The following is a 17,000-nucleotide window of genomic DNA, read 5'->3' as shown; positions in this document are numbered from 1 at the left end:
TGGAACGGAAAGCTGAGGTCAGTGGTGAAAACTGTCGGAAGGCGCAAACCACACACAAGCATTCAGCAGCTCACAGAGGGGCATTTAAGACTGCCACAGGCTTTGGCCTGAGGAGCACATCTGAGTGTCCATATGGGTACTTATGCGCCTGGGCGGCTGGGCCTCTACTGAGCTGAATGTTTCACATCAAGGTGAGATTGCAACACTGTAAACACCCAGGGCTAATTCTGAAAGTATCTCTTGAGAGAAGGACCTTTGATTCACATGTACAAATTTTAAAGATGTGGCATATAAAACACAAGATCTGTTGAACCTTGGTGAAACATACATATAACACATCACCAGGAAATGTGGGGACAGTTGAGCTATTTCACAGAACACTGCGGTTCCAGAAAGCACAGGAAATGGCCAGCTATTGGAGCCAAGTGGAGTTACATGTACAAGCCTGCCCCACTCCAGTCTTAGTGAGTCAGAGCCACCCATCCTGTGGTCAGGCAGGCCTCAGCTCAATGGGGCAGCTCTGCAGCTCACACAGATCAACACACACCTGTGTGCTGGATAATCTCTGCACCCGATAGGACGGCTGGCAGTAACTGTGTAACTGGCGTGACACAGTGTGGCTCCTGGCGGCTGCCATGGGCACCTGTTCTTTATGTAGAGAGCAACTCCAGCCATAAACCCAGAGCTTCCTGGCTCAGATAAAGTCTGAGACTGAGGTCTGCTCTTTGCTCCTCCCTACAATAGGGGGCACCTGGGCACAGGGCAGGGGGGGCATGGGGGTGGAGAAGAGGGGCACAGGGCAGCAGCCAGGAGCATTTACTAGGCTGGGAGGAAAGCAGTCTGACAAGCAGCCTGAAAAGCAGTGGCTTTTCCACATCTCTAAGCTAGACAAGGGAGAGCAGCCTGGAGCTCTCTCCACACAAGGAAAGGAGGCACAGCTCTGGGGCGCTCGGTGGGCTGAGGGCAGGAACCAAAAGGATCAGTCACTGAGACATGCCTGTCTTCCCCAGGAGAGAGACCAGGGGCTCCTAGCTCAGCACAGAGTTCCCTTCCTCTGTGTTGCTTCCAACTGTCTGACAGGCAAGCCTCCTGAGAGAGGCAGGAGCAGCAAGAAGTGGCCACACCCTCAGGAGGAAGGCAGGCAGGGTGAGGTCAGGCCCACAGGACTATAGGCGAAGAGGTGAACACCCTTTTCAGCTCACCCACACCGCACACTTTAGGGTGTGTAAATCTAATCTACCAAATAGCAGAGTTAGGGCCCAACACTGGGACAGTGGTTTTCCTACTATATTCCTTTTTTTTCTTTTTTCTTCTTTTTCAAGACAGGAAGGGTTTCTCTGTGTAGATTAGGCTAGCCTCGAACTCAGAGATTCGCCTGCCTCTGCTTCCTGAGTGCTGGGATTAAAGGCATGCACCACCAGGGCGTAGCCCCTACTACATTAAAAAAATAAAAAACAAAAACAAAAACAAAACAAAACAGCAACAACCCAAATTGATTATAAACTTGTGTTTGCCAGGAGTTAATAATGCGGTGGTGGTAGCTACAAGTCTCCCCGCCACTTCCCAGGGCTCACAGATGAGCTCCTCTGTCCATGGGCATTCTTGGCTGGTACAGCCACTACTTTACAGCGAGCGGACACAGCTAACCGGGCTGAGGCTGGGAAGAGCAGAAAAGGTGTGTGAGCAATCATTAGCCTGAAAAGATAGTGGTAGGTAGGCTTGGGGTGGGAGCCCAGTACAAAGAGGGCTCTTCCGGGTAGGTGAGGGGGCAAAGAAGCCCACTGCCTGTACTTGGGGTCCCTCTGCCTTGTGCCGACCAGCTCGTATATCTGGGGCACGGTGATCCTCTCCGCCTGGTCTGTAATTAGCGGTGTACACTGTGAAGTCACACTGCGCAGTGTCAGAGCTCCCATGCTGCTGAGGCCTTTCCCCAGAGCCGCTGACCATGGCTACCACACTTCTAGCTATGGGAGACTCTGACTGAAGGAGACAGCCAGACTGGCTGAAGACTCCCCAGTGACTGAAACCTCAGGGCTGATGCTGACTGACTGGACTTCAATAGCTTCAATAATCAGGGCTTCACCAAGCAGAAAGCTGAAGCAGGACTCTCCTAATGGATGCTACTAATGACCCACAGGCACATGGAGTCTGGGATGCTTTCCATGAGCTGTGGGGTCAGCTGGGACCCATCGGAGCCGCAGAACTCTGCCACCTCCAAGGCTGACCGCTGCTGTTCTGAAACATCTGAGAAGAATTACTGTGGCTCTGGACAGGACAGCTCCTATCTCTTCCGTCACTACTGATCTGTTTAATACAAGCAGCAGAAATGGCTCCTGCGGTGAGGAGGACTGCAGGGACAAAGAGGCCTAAGACAGTCTTAAGTCAGTTAGCGAAGGGACAGACACTGGCCCCCAGATGGCCCTCTGGGACACAGCTCAGAGCAAAGACACCAAGCCTGACCCAGACAGATCCCTCTCCGGGCTACCGAGCCTTGCATCCCTCTTCTGTACTTGGAAAGCAGCTCCTCTGGTAGGGGCTGCAGGCTGTATGGGGCCCGAGAAGCTGGTGCACAGGTCAGAAAACAAAATGCACACTCACCCACAGGGCAGGACAGACTGAGGAAGGAGGAACAGAGGGGGTCATATTGTGTTCCCATACTTCCACAGTGACTCTGTAGCACATAGTTACATTGAAGCAGGAAGGGCCAAGCCATTCTCCCTGCTCAGCCTCCTGGCCACCAGGTCAGAACTATGCAACCCTGAGGATCCCGTCTTTGGACCCCATGATCACCATTGCAGTGGCACCCACATCTGTACCCCCACAAACCCTGCCCTTGGCCCAGAGATTCCCCATCACGCAAAAGGCAGTATGTGTATCATTACGGACCCCTTGTGAGAGCTCAGCCAAACACAGCACAGGACTTGCACACTTGAGGACCTCATCCTGGGGCGCTGTTCTGGCTAGTTTTTATGTCAACTTGCATAAGTTAGAGTCACCAGAGAGGAGGAAACCAACTGAGGAAATGCCTCCCTAAGATCAATCTATAGGGCATTTTCTTATTGAGTGAAGGGGAAGGGCCTAGCCATTATGGGCGGGGTTACCTCTGGGCTGATGTTCCCAGGTCATACAAGAAGGGCATCTAAGCAAGCCATAGGAAAAGCCAGTAAGCAGCACCTCTCCATGGTCTCTGCATCAGCTCCCGCCTCCAGGTTCCTGCCCTGACTGCCTTTGATGATGAGCTGTTACATGGGAGTGTGAGCAGAACAAGCTCTCTCTTCCCCCAACTTGCTTTTGCTCATGGTGCTTCATCACAGCAATAGAAACCCTGACTATGACAGATGCCTGTATCCTAGGACTCCCAAGACTTCCCAGCTCTGCCTTAAAAGACAGTCTGGAACAGGTTATCATGTACTCCAGCAGGGAGTCCTCTATAGGCTTTTTAAGGCATTGTCAAAGCAAGGGAGCCCAGAAACCTATAACCTCAGGACCCTGGATGTCTGGGGACAGAGGGACCAGGTGGAGGTAAGAGATAGGTACCTGGCATGGGTGCTCCCTAGACATGACAAAGAGGCACACCAACATTAGGAGCTGATGACAAAGCACATCTGGGGCTGGGGGCAACACAGGACTCAAAACTGTTAAAACCCAGAGTTCATACCACAAACTCCAGGACACTTTGAACCTATCTATGCACAGAATCATTGAAGACAATGTATAAAATCGCCCCGGCCTATGTGGACAAGGCAGACACAAAGCAGCAGTGAGTCTCGTATGCAATCTTACGCTCCATGACCTCATCACTATTTACTTATTCCATGATCTGAAACTCAGAGTGGGAGACACCTGCAAACTCGTGCCACCAAACAAGAGGCAATGATCCTGAAAACCTGCAAGTATTCTAGGCTCACGTCTCTAAGGATGCTACGAAGAGGAACAGCAATCAAGCTGTGCTGTCCTAAGACAACATGCCAATCTTCCTGCACTCCAGGCCCGGGCCCTTGACACTAGCAGCCTCTATGATCTGCAGGAAGCGTTCACCACAGCAGCCTCTGGGGAGCTTCCCGAGGAAAGTTTAACTCCCAGCAGCAGAAGCTTGCCATGCTTCAAGACTGCCCCTGTGTGGCCACATGCACACAGCACAGCTTCAGAAGAGGCTGGGGCCTGGGCACTGCCTCCAGTTTCCACCTCCCAGTGGTCAGATAGAAGCTGGCTGAGCACTGCAGCACATGAAGATGTGGGCAAGATGCCAACCCTCCCACCAAGCTGTGGACAAGAAAACCACCGAGTTCCCACCTACTTGGAAGCCATCTCCCCTACTAAACCTCAGTACATGTGAGCTTCCTGCACAGACCAGCCAGCTGGGAGGCACGCCCATCCACTAGAAGTGAGGATAGCACTTCCCTTCAAGGACGCTCATAACACAGAAGGAATCCCTAGGATACAAAAAATAACACAGACCGTCATGCTTTTAATGTTCCATTCACACACACACACAAGAGCCCCTGTGACGGCCACTTTCCTGTGCCCCTTTCAAAGGACAGGTCCCCAGTAACTCAATCAAATCCCAACATGCTGTAGCTAAGAGTATGGCCACGAAGACATCTCTGAAGCCAATGTCTATAATAAGGGAGGCTGGCCTGCACCAGCGGGGGGGACTGCTCCAACCAGGAGTGGAAACAGGAAGTACACCCATGGCTTTCCTAAAGACAGTGCTATCTGGACAGTGAACCACTGCAGCTGTGTTCAAGCCCAGACCTACTAACACTAGGGGGTTGGCAGAACTCTCACCAAACAAGACCCATTGGATGGATGCCTATCTTGCAGTGAACCTCTATTACTTCATGAGTTATAGAAGCCACCAATCCAGTGACATGAAAACTTTCTTAGGAGGTTACCTTACTTGTAGGCCAGTGACACCTCCTCAGTCCTCCCTCCACTGGGATAGCTGCCACCTTCCTAAGACATTACAATGTGTCCTACCTGAAGCCCCAGCTTGAGGATGGCATTTCCTCCCTCAGTCATCCTTCCCCTGGAACAGCTACCACCCACTCACGATATCCCATGCTGGCTTTCATCATCTCCTTACTCCTACCTCTACCAGGGCAGACCCCATTCCTTGCTTCTCTGCTTGTACCTCACTGGACACTCTGGGTCTTTTGTTTTTCCTTTTGGTATGAGTACTCTGTCTGCACGTATGTCTATATGCCAGAAGAGGGCATCAGATCCCATTATAAATGGTTGTGAGCCACATGTGGTTGCTGGGAATCAGGACCTCTGGAAGAGCAGTCAGTGCTCTTAACCACTGAGCCATTCTCCAGCCCCGGACACTCCATGTCTTGGGAGCCTCTCTTGGAAGGGCTAAGCGTGGCCACTTGTTTTCTCACACTGACAGATGTGCAGCCTCACACTGGAGCATCTCACCCGACACACTTGGGTCCTTACCTTGCTAACCTGGATACCACGGTGAGTGCACAGACCCCGTGCCCAAAGGTACTGTTCCCATCCTGGACCTAGGTGCTAGGTTCTGCTGTCCCACTTGACCCAGTGCACAGCACCTGGACTTGAAAACTCAGCCCTGTGTCCAAGAACTCAAGGATCCAGACCCCTATAATGTACATCTGGGTAATGGCTGGGAAGACCCAACTCAATGCCAATGGATAGTGGTAGGCTAGTGGGGACATGCCAGGTGTGGTGTGGGTCAAACCAGGATGCATCTGAGAGTGCCACTTCTTGAGTTAGGCTGAGTAGAGGCAAGAGCTCCAGACTTGAAACTTCCTTTGGCTGACTTACCCAAACCCTTTGCTACTGTTCAGATATGATGTAAGTGTCTCCAAGGACTCATACGCTAGGTGTTAAGTGATGTTGGAAAGTAGTGGCACTTCTGAGAGGCAGAGTCTAGGGGGAAGTCATCAGGTCACAAGGATACTGCCTTTGGGAAGGATTATGGGATCCTAGTACATTTCTGAGAAAGATGGTTGTTGTGAAGGTGAAGTCTGGCACTTGAATCTCCTCAGCATCCTGTCTTGCCAAGCGCTTTCCCCATTGTATATCTGCCATGTGACCCTCACCAGAGACCAGATAGAGCTGTCCAATCTTGAGCTTTAAGCTTTCGAAATGGTGAGCTGCCTAATCTTTTCTTTATACAATACCTAGCTTCTGCTATTTTTTTCAAAGCAACACAAAATGGGTTGACAATACCTCTGCTTACACTAATCAGTCTCCTATATCACAAGGAAATACCCAACCAATTTAGCAAGAGAAAAGACTGACTCTATCTCGTGGTTCTAGAGGGTTCTACCCAGTACCTGTGGTGAGGCAGTGCATCAGGACAGGAACAGAACTGCTCACTAACACCAGCATGCAGGGAGAGAGGAGGAAGGAGAGAGCAAGCCTCCAGCGACCGAAGGGCCCTGCAAGAAGGCCTTCCTCCTAAAGGCCCCACTGTCTCCTAACAGTGCCACCCCGAGAGCTAAGCCTTTGGGAGACAGTCAAGAACCAAGCTTTGGCACTGCCCTATTCTGAAACCCAATTATCTGTCAAGGACAGGTGTAACTTGGCCATCTGGAAGGGCTGTACAAGCCCGTGACTGCCTGCGAGCGAAAGCCCACAGCTGCTGACAGATGCGCATGATGAACACATACCACAGCATGCTGAGGGAAACTCTAATTTTGGAAGCTGGTACACAAACTGCCCTGTTGGCCACTCACCTGCATGCATGAAGCAGCTACCCTCTGCAGGGGCAGTTTGGGCCCAGCTCCTAAGCACTAGGGCATCTTCCAGGAGCTCAATCTTCTTGCTGAACTGCACTTCTAAAATGGGAATGACCTCTGGCATCTTGGCAGATATCAGCCGGTAAGCCACGTCTGGCTTCCCGATGAACCGCTGGCGTATGCTGACCTCATAAGGAGAGTGAACCTTGATATCATCCACATCTTCCCTCTTAAACCTGTGCAGGAGCAATGAACTGGAGTCGTGGATTTCCAAAGCAGAGACCAGGACAGTGAGCTTTCCTGGCTTGGCATGAGACTCTGTTTTCTGAGAAACAATAGCAGGGACTCTGATCACTACCCCTTCCTTTCCAAAGGGCTCACAAGAGGCTACAGAGACACCTTCCTTGGGCTTGGCTTCTGCCGGCGTCTTCCAAAGCTTAGAGCTAAAAGGCCACCAGGAAGGAGACTCCAATTCTGTCAGCAATCTAAAAGAGCAAAGAAAACATGGAAAGCAGAGACAGTCAGTTTTGAGGTGTAAGGCCTTTGGTTTTTTGTTTGTTTTTCTCCAGAAGACTGCTTTAATCTTGTAGAGTATGTTACCATTTCATAGCCAGCCTTCTCCAACAAGCACTCATGAAGCAGAAAGAGCAAAGGGTGGGGACCTGAGGCTTGGGGTGATAAGCACACCTGTCTAGAGGGGTCCAGCTACCAAAGATACAGCAAACACGTACATATGACTCATGTTCTTTCCACACTATGCCTTGACCTGAGAGTTCTGACTCAGAATCCATTCATGGATTCGTCAACCCACCAAGCTCTCCAGAGCTGTCTGCTAAAGCTTTCCGCAGAATGGAGATGCTCTGCCTGCACTGTCCAAAACAACGCTTTATATACAGCCATGGCAACTAAGAAACCCAATTAATGGTTTGTAGAGCCGGGGAATCAAATTCAGGGCCTTGTGCATACTAGGTAAGAGCTCTTTTTTTTTTTTTTTTTGTTTTTTCGAGACAGGGTTTCACTGTGGTTTTGGAGCCTGTCCTGGAACTAGCTCTTGTAGACCAGGCTGGTCTCGAACTCACAGAGATCCGCCTGCCTCTGCCTCCCGAGTGCTGGGACTAAAGGTGTGCGCCACCACCGCCCGGCTAAGTAAGAGCTCTATGTTTAAAGCCCTTCCCAGCCTGATATAATTCAGTTTTTAGTAAAGCTAGTGTCTACTAGACTGCAACACCAAGAAATAGACCCAATGCATCAAATGAAGGCAGGAAAAAGCAAGTATGGGGGCTGGAGAGACAGTTCAGTGGTTAAGAGCACTGGCTGCTCTTCCAGAGGACCTGAGTTCAATTCCCAGCAACCACATGGTGGCTCACAATTATCTATAATGAGATATGGTGCCTTCTTATGGCATGCCAAAACACTCACACATAAAATATAAATAAATAAAAATAAAAGAAAAAGAAAAATTAGCTATCAAAAAGAACAAACGGCAAACATAAGGCGGGATTAAATGAGTTAAACTGAACCAGGTAAGCACTCAGACTAAAAGCAAGTGCCCAAGATAAAGGCATTGTCAGCTATACTTGTTCACGAAAACACTGTAAAATATGAAAGAACAGATCCACAGAAAACAAAGAATTGAAATGTACACATGATACACAGGATGCTGACAGCAAACAGACACAACCAGAGGCACCGTATGATAAGGAGTCCATCCAACAGGCAGACTTAACACTTAACATCTATGTACCAAATAACACCACTGTGAAACTCATTGAGCAAAACTACTGACAAAACAGACACTCACAGCTATAGCCTTCCGCAGTTACATTTCTTTCCATGGCTAAGAGGACAAAATGACAAAAAATTAATAAGAATTTGGGATTTTGAACAGTGTTATGGTAGCTCAGCCTGACTGGTCACAGAATTGCCCAGCAACTGATGAACACACAACACTTTCAGCTGGACGCAGAACACTCAGGCCTGGAATGCAGCTAATTGCAAAGCCACTATGTCCAAATACAAACACAAAACTGAAAATATTTGCAGATTAATGCACACTGAAGTACATGCACTAAAAATGCAAAAAGGAAATCAGAAAACAACTGAAGGAGCTGGAGCAAAGGCTCAATGGTTAAGAGCACTTGCTGCTCTTGCAGAGGACCTGGGTTCCAACTATCTGTAACTCCAGTTCCAGGGGATCTGACACCTTCTGACCTCCAAGGGCACAAGCATTCATGTGACACACACACAGACATAGATTCAGGCAAAACACTACACATAAAAACAAATCTGACATAGGACTGGAAATGGTTTAAAGTCTTATAAACATTATTCTAACAACTTCCCTGAAATGTACAACACTAGACAGCCCAACCTCTGAAACCCAGGCAAGGAAAAAAATTTAGAAAGAAACTAGATCTGTAACGATGACACCAGAGAGGACAGAGAGGACACTGCGGCCTGAGTGGCTTCCCTGGTGAACTCTGCCAAAGACAAGGACCAACAACTGTCTGTCCGCAGGCCGTCAAAGAACGGTGCAAGGGCAGCACCGCCCTCCGCCTCACAGGCTGCCTGACCCACCGACCCGACGCGACATACGAATCCCAACACAGTCAAATCAGCAAGCCCACCCGATGACATTAAAAATTACTAACCCACAAGTAAGCCAGAGGTATTCACCCAGGAAGATGAGGACAGCGGAACTAAAATTAGTCAGTATAACCGGCTCACTGACAGTGAACCCGGGAAGCTGTGAGCCCAACAGAACAGCTTCGAGCCCCAAGAATTCTGTCACAGGAAGAAAACTTTCTCAAACTGATAAAGGGCACTTACAAAAAACTTGAACAACATGGTTTTTTCCCTCAGAATGAAAACAGTAAGTATGCAGAATCCCGAAGCGCCAAGTCTCGCAAGTGTTCCCAAGTCTCGCAGGCGTTCCTCACATATGACTTTCTGGAATACCTTTGGCCCTCATCCTGTTTCCTGGGAATCTAGAAGTAACGGGTCACTACGTGCTGACGAACCCTTGCTCCCAGCAGCCCTGGAGAGCTACCAGGTGGGGCTGGTCAGTGAGAGACCAGGGCTGCATCAGCGGCTCAGGACCCTCAGCCTCATCTCAGCCACCAGAGAAGGAAGGAGGGCTGAAGGCTGAAGGGATCACCAATGACCAGTGGTTCAACCAATCACCCCCATGTAATGAAGTGTCAATAAAACCCCAGAGACACTCAGAGCTTCCCAGGAACTGAACATGTGGGGGGTTCTGGGGGGGGGATGTGCCCAGGAAGGACATGGAAGTCCAGTCCCTTCCCTTCCATATACCTGACCTCCTATATGTCTTCATCTGTATCCTTGGTAAGTATTCTCATGGTAAATCAGCCAAAACAAGTTCTGTGAACTGCAAACCAGTGCAACCCAAGGAAGGGTCAAAGGAGCTAATGTACAGCTGTCTGTGGTGGCCCTCCCTCTGCAAACCCTTCACAGTTAAGCTGCTGGCTCTACGTTCAACGGAAGGAGTTCTCGGTTGCTCTTTACCACCATGATGGCTTTCTCAACACAGGTCAGGGACCCACACGGGGCTCTGTTCACTCCTGAGTGTGTCTACTCTACTTATGTATTACAGAACTGGAGGACTGCCAAGGTGGGCTTGGGGACCTACTGAGGCAGGCAGGAGCTACAAACACGAACAAGCCCCCATTGCTTTCGATTTCCACAAATGAAAACACACAGTATTTGTCCTTTGGGGCTGTAGTTACTTAACTGACTACCACAACTCCCAGGGTCGTTTGTACTCTACAAATAGCTGGACTTAATTCTTCAGGGCTGAACAGCATTTCACTGCATAGATCAACCATATCTTCCTTCCCCATGTATGTGTGAGGGACACTGCTGCTCTGACCAGGGATTCTCATTCAGAGCCCACTGTGCTGACCACCGCCACTGTGTCTCTGTGACTGGGTGTGCTCATCACAGCTCTCCACAGAAACAGCCCGCTGGGTCTTGCTCTGGTCCTGCCCATCCTTTCTACGGCCTCAGTTCCACTCCTGGAATGGGAATGCAAACAGCCTCCTGCTCTATACCTTCTGCCTGACAAGGGGATATACCCTTTCTGAAGCTGCCAGTCAAAATACCCTCACAGGTTGCTCCTAGTTAGGTATTTGGTCCCAGTGACTAGTAGACTGTTACATTTGTGTCCCCCCCACTGGGTCTCCTCCCTCTTCCAGACAGTCCAACTACTACTTTCATGCCCCATCTGTCTTCTGCATATGAGAGAACACACAATCTATTTCTTTCTGAGTCTGCTATTTAACACAGCACACTGATCTCCATTCCCTCCATTTCTCTATAAATGACACAATTTCATCCTTCTTTATTGCTGAGTAATATTCTACTGTGTGTATGTGTGTGTGTGTGCACATGCATGCGTATGTGCGTGCGCGCGCGCGTGTGTGTGTGTGTGTGTGTGTGTGTGTGTGTGTGTGTGTGTGTCACATTTTCTTTGTCCATCTGTTGATAGATACTTGAGCCACTTCCTGATTTGGCTACTCTAAATAAAACCACAACCAACAAGTGGTAAACAAAAGACAAAAGAACAGCAGCATGTTTTTCCTTTATGCACAAGTCCCTCCCAGTAAGTTCTGAGGTTGGAGGCCACCGTGGTAGACAAGGAGCCAAACATGCCCAGACCACAGAGCACTGCACTCAGACATGGAAGGTACCTTCTGTCTAGCCTACCATGGAAACAGGCTCTGTGACACTGACAGGCAGGCGCACACTGAAAACACAAGAGGCCAACTGTTGGGGCCTCACACTGAGACATCTGTTCCAACACTAACAGCACAAAAGCTCTGGTTCTGCTGAGGAGTCCTTGAGAGCTGAGGGGCTACTGGCGGAAGTGTGCAGGAAACAGCAGGAGGGCAGGTGGGAGCGATGTGCTGGAGTGGTGATGGAGCGGGCTCTTTAACGGTGAACACTGTCTGGAGGAGCACTGAACAGAGCTAGGAAGAGCACTGAGCCAGCATCTATCGAGACTGGCCCTGCACCGGCAGGACCTCACTTCGCTCTGACTCATCTGCTGAGTTTTCACGGAGAAGACAGGAGCTCAGATGTACCCAGTGTGTCCAGATTAAACCTCATTTCCCAACAGAAACCAAAAGTAAACAACAGGAACTCTAACTTGGCAGACTGAGATATGCTGAACTATCTGAGTTCCCGGAAAGTACGCATCCATGTGCACAGAGGCAGACAGGCTGCGACACAGTCAACCAGAAGGGGAGAGATCATGAGAACTCTATTCCTGGAACACATAGGAGTTTGCTCTCCACATCCATTTTATCACATTTCATCCCAAGGACCAGCTAAGCCGAGCCCAGCAAGAACAGAACTGCCAACTCTGAACAGTCTGCAGATTCTGCTGCCTCTGCTCCCATGACAAGCCTGACACAGGCCTACCTCCATGGCGTGGTCCAACTAAAAGAACCTCTTTGGCTTGATAAGAGGGGAGGATGTGTCTTCGGCCCATCCACAAGCCCTCTCTGAGCACATCCCTAACCAGGAGTGGACTACGGCAAAGGCCATCACGCCCAAGAAGCACCAAAAGAGCCTGGCCACTCCACCACACAGCGGCTTGGGAGCACTGCATGCTCTTTACAGACACAGTCCTTCATCCACAGGGAGCGCATGCTCCCAGACCCTACATTGTAATGGGAATTGTGAGTGAGGAGTCTCCCTCTCCAACCATCTTCCTGGTCTCTTTCTGCAGCCTCTTCCTGGGGTATCCAGTCGCAAGCACCACGACCGTGGTACATTGGGATCACTGGTAAGTGAAATACTTCTGGACAGAGCACTAAAAACCTGATGACCCAAGAGGCTGCTAGTGACTGACATAGCAGCGAACAGTACAGACAGGCCAGACAAAGCGCTGCTCCATACCTCAGAGGCAGGCAACCATGTCTCAGCTCTCACCAGGCTACTCAGAATGGCACTGACATTACAGGCTACCAAAGAGGTCCATTTTTCTACCTAATATTTTCAGAGGGACTCTGGGGTAACTGAAACAAAAACAGAACTATAGATAGAGGGCTATAGTTGCAAAAACCAGAAAGAGTACGTTTTCAAACTAATTTCTGAAAAATAAGCACAGAAATTTAAAACAAGTTTGAACTTGAGGTGCTAAAAAGGAGCTCTCAAAGATGGGCCTTCGGAAGAATGGCCAGGGAATGCTGTTCAAGAACTACAAGCTGAACACAACTTCCCTAAGGACAGGGAAAAGACAGCCAAAAGACTGTAGAAACTTCTCTACACACCAGTGGCAGGAGGAGCTTAAAATCCAGGGTCCTCTAAAGGCATAGGTGGACCAGGGTCAGTGACAGAGCACGCTGGCTGGGAGGAAGACATGGTGACTCGACACCCAACACTTGGGAGGAGACACTGTCTAGCAGAATGGAGAGAAGAGAGCTGGATCCTCTATACCAAGGCAAGCAAGGTCTACAAGGCTCATACTGCAGGAGGGAGGCAGGGACACAAGATGAGGTTTTATTGGTAACTCAGTCCAGGGTGTCCTTATACAGGGACCCTGGGACAAATGCTTCTGATGAAGACAAAAAACAAAGACATCCAGACAAAGAGGAAACTGGAAGAGATAGGCTACTATTACAAAAAGGCACCTGAGCAGTGGTGGTGCATATCTTTAATCTTTAATCTCACTACTGGGGATAGGGGAAGAGATAGGCAGATCTCTGTGAGTTTAAGGCCAGCCTGGTCTACAAAGCAAGTTCCAGGACAGCCAGGGCTACACAGAGAAACCCTGTCCTGAAAAACCAGCCCCCAAAAACAAAAACAAAAGAAAACAACTGAAATGCTAAGCTAAAACAGACAGGGAGCAGTGCTGGAGCATGAGACAAATACCATGTGCAGAACCAAACTAATTCTTTGAAACTGAAACCTAACAGAAATAAAAGAAAAACTCAAGAAGTATAAACCAGAATGAAAACAAAAGGATAGAGCAAAATGAAGAGGAAACACAAGAAAACCAATAAAGGACAACAAAAACTGGTGCTCCACATGGGTCACATTTTTTAAAGCGATGTGAAAAAGTTATCAAAGAAACCATATAAACAAAACAAGAAAAAAAAGCCCGTTCTGAAGGACAAATTTGAGGAGGGCATTTCACAGTACATATAAAACAAACAAACCTCCAAACTATTGTCTCCATCAAAGCAGTTCACCACCAGGAGGGTTCAGAGATCATACTCATGACCTGAGAACTGGAAACTTGACTAAGCACACAGGGACCACACACACAAACAGAACAAGATACCTCCCTCGTGCAGCCCATCACAATATGGACACTTGCCTCCCTACTCTCTGAAACCAACAGGATGCAGGCGGTGACAGGCAGTGGCTCTCTGGGATGCGTCCCACACAGTCCACACGCAGCTGCATGGCCTTTCCTCTGGAGGCTGGAAATGTCCTACCCATGAGATTGCTGAGAGGAAACTGCCTTTCCAGAAGCAGAGCAGACCTTGGGGTTTGCCCACCTGTCAGCCACATCTAGATCTGACTCCATCTTCTCCAGGCCCCTCATGACGCTGTCCAGCTGCTCGCCCTGGTGATGAAGGACCTTCGATGTGTCTTCCATGCGTCTCTGGGAACTAGCCATCAGTCCCAACAGCTCCTGCCCCCTGGTCATGGGGGAGGCTGTGCTGGCAGCAGTGCCTGGCTGGGACAGTAGCAGCTCCCTCCAGAAGTGCTCAATGATGTTGAAGACAACATTGCGACTGGGCCGCAGTGAGCTGAACCAGTGTTTGGCCTGGCCCTTCTCCAGGACTGTGATGGCACTGAAGATAAAGAGAGAAGACTCCTTCCTGATCTCAGTGATGCTGGAGAGAGGCAGGCCCACAAGGACCTCTTCATTTCTGTCCGTACTGAACTTCAGTGACCGAGGTGTCAGAGTCAGCTTCCCAGGAACCCATTGCTTCTCAAGGTTCAGGTAGTAGGAGCAAGGCCAGCAGTGGACACACACATCACTGTTCATCTGTCCCTAGGTAGCTGTACTACACGCGAGACTGCAGTAGCTGCCTCTGTGGGAAAAGAAACAATCAGTGGGCAGGTGAGGCTGAAATATATCAATTTCCTTTAGATTATAGTTAGTAGGAGTTGGTACAGCCTCAAGCAAGCTCTGGGCCTCTGCCCTGCAAGTAAAGGGCAGAGATGGCTGAGATCAGAACCAAGAACTGTGCTCGCCCCACCACTCCCTACAAGAGACCCTCTACTCCTGTGCCCACCAGGCAACCACGAGGAGAGCAAGTACTATAGACAAGGCCATGCATACGACCTTGTGGTTGTGATGTCCCTACCACTATATATCTGCACAAGGTCCTCCTAAGGATCCTCTTTCAAGTTTTATAGACGTCTGTCCCCCTCCTGGCCAGCCCTCTCAGAGCTACCTATACAGTCATGTGTACATGAATGCATTTATACAGTGTTGTGTGCACACAAGCAGTGACATGTGTGTTAGTTTCCTTTTCTTCTACTTCTGTTTTCCCCCAGTAACCAGGGTCACACCAGATGCATCTGGGAAAGTGGTCTACTGCCGAGCTAGATCCACAGCCCTTGGTTTCTCTGAAACAGGGTCTCACATAGCTTTGAACTTGCTATGTAGCCCAAGGTGGTTTCAAGTTCCCTGTGTCTTACTTGGCCATACTAGAAGTACTGGCATTGTGCCATCACACCTGGCACTGTTTGCAATTTCATATTTATAATTATATTCATCAAGGCAGTCATAAGTCATGGATGACAGACCCTTATAGAATATATTGCCCAATCCTCTTTGTACAGATACCAATTATTAGTCAAGAAAGGAGGCTCCACACTGTAGTCTGTGGTACTGACTGGGTAAACAGAGCTTTCCCACCTCACCCAGCCGTCTTTCTCTGTGTCTGTGTCTCTGACCGTGCCTCTCACTGTCTGTCTCTCTCTTTCTCTCAGTGACCACTCTGCTCCAAACAATGACCTCAGATTGGCCCTCCCCAGTCCTCAGAACACAAGCTGCTACAAAAGCCACTGCTAGATATTATTCTGTTTTAGGGGCCAGGAGTTACCAAAAGCACTGAGCCTGCTCTCCCAGGGTAGAGCAACAGACTTCTTGGTATCCTGTAGCTCCAACACCACAACCCTAACCTTACCTGCATTCACCTCATAGGAATTAGAAGCCTCCCCCATATGATATATCTTTGAGATCATAACTGCTGATATCAAAAGTGCACCATCACGGGGGCTTGCACGCCGAGGCCTGGAGCAGAGTCCGTGTATGGCCTACAATGCTGGGAATGTGGTCAGTAGTCATCCATGCTGCCCAGTGGGACCTAGAGAAGATCTTACCAATGTCGTCGGCTCCAAGACCATACCTACCAGTGCCACAATCTTGCCATCACCTACACTTGCCCCACAAGACCTAGTGACAGCACCCTCCACATTCTGTTGCATCAGAACTTCAACTGCCACCATCATAGGCTCCAGGGTCACAGGCACACAAGTATGCAGGACGTAAGAAAACACACATTTAGAATCCCATGTCCACTGCAAATCTCTCATACACTGCTGCAGCTTGGACGATGAAGGACTTCAGAGCTCTGGTGACACTGACTACATTGAGAAACTACACAGGCCACACTTCCACCTTCACCTATAAGCAAAGCCCAAACACGGGCACCCTAAACCCTATCTAAAGGCTTTGTCCTATGAAAGCTACTACTGGAAAGGGCAACTATTATGCCAGATGTGGAGACATCAATGGAGAAATTTTAAAAATCAAGGATGCACGACACCTGTGAAGGACACAGTAATTCTTGGGAAGTGGAGATCAAGTCAAAGGAAATCCGTGGGTTGCCTGAAAAATAATTCTCGATAGCTTCCATAATAAACTAGAAGGAGAATTTCTGAGCTGAGAGCAAGTCTTTTGAAATAATTCATCAGACTTAGAGTCTGGAGAGATGGCTCAGGAGCTAAGAACACTTGCTAGGCCAGATAGTGGCACATGCCATAAATCCCAGTACGTGGGAAGCAGAGGCAGAGACATGGAAATCTGGTTTGAGACCAGCCAGGACTACATAGTGAGTTCCAGGGTAGTCAGACCTTCAGAGGGAAACCCTGTTTTTTAAAAAATAAATAAATAAATAAAAGACAAAAAAACAAAAAAAGCCGGGCGGTGGTGGTGCACGCCTTTAATCCTAGCACTCGGGAGGCAGAGGCAGGCGGATCTCTGGGAGTTTGAGGCCAGCCTGGTCTACAAGAGCT

The 17,000-nt window shown here is 49.2% G+C and overlaps 1 protein-coding gene across 1 annotated transcript in view; it reads right to left on the bottom strand.

Annotated features, from left to right (window-relative positions):
- Positions 1-17,000, bottom strand: part of Snap47 (synaptosome associated protein 47) — a 46,570-nt gene that overhangs the window by 13,509 nt on the left and 16,061 nt on the right. Inside the window, exons 2-3 of the mRNA XM_005349976.3 lie at positions 14,243-14,785; positions 6,708-7,195 (exon numbers count right to left, since the gene is read on the bottom strand). Coding sequence (XP_005350033.1) covers positions 6,708-7,195; positions 14,243-14,739 — 985 coding nt within the window. The 5' untranslated portion in view covers positions 14,740-14,785. The remainder of the gene's footprint in view (positions 1-6,707; positions 7,196-14,242; positions 14,786-17,000) is intronic.

The sequence above is a fragment of the Microtus ochrogaster genome, chromosome 7 (assembly GCF_000317375.1).
Source record: "Microtus ochrogaster isolate Prairie Vole_2 chromosome 7, MicOch1.0, whole genome shotgun sequence".
Classification (NCBI taxonomy): domain Eukaryota; kingdom Metazoa; phylum Chordata; class Mammalia; order Rodentia; family Cricetidae; genus Microtus; species Microtus ochrogaster.
The sequence above is the reverse complement of the archived record's forward strand: the minus strand, read 5'-3'. Positions and strand labels throughout refer to the sequence as shown.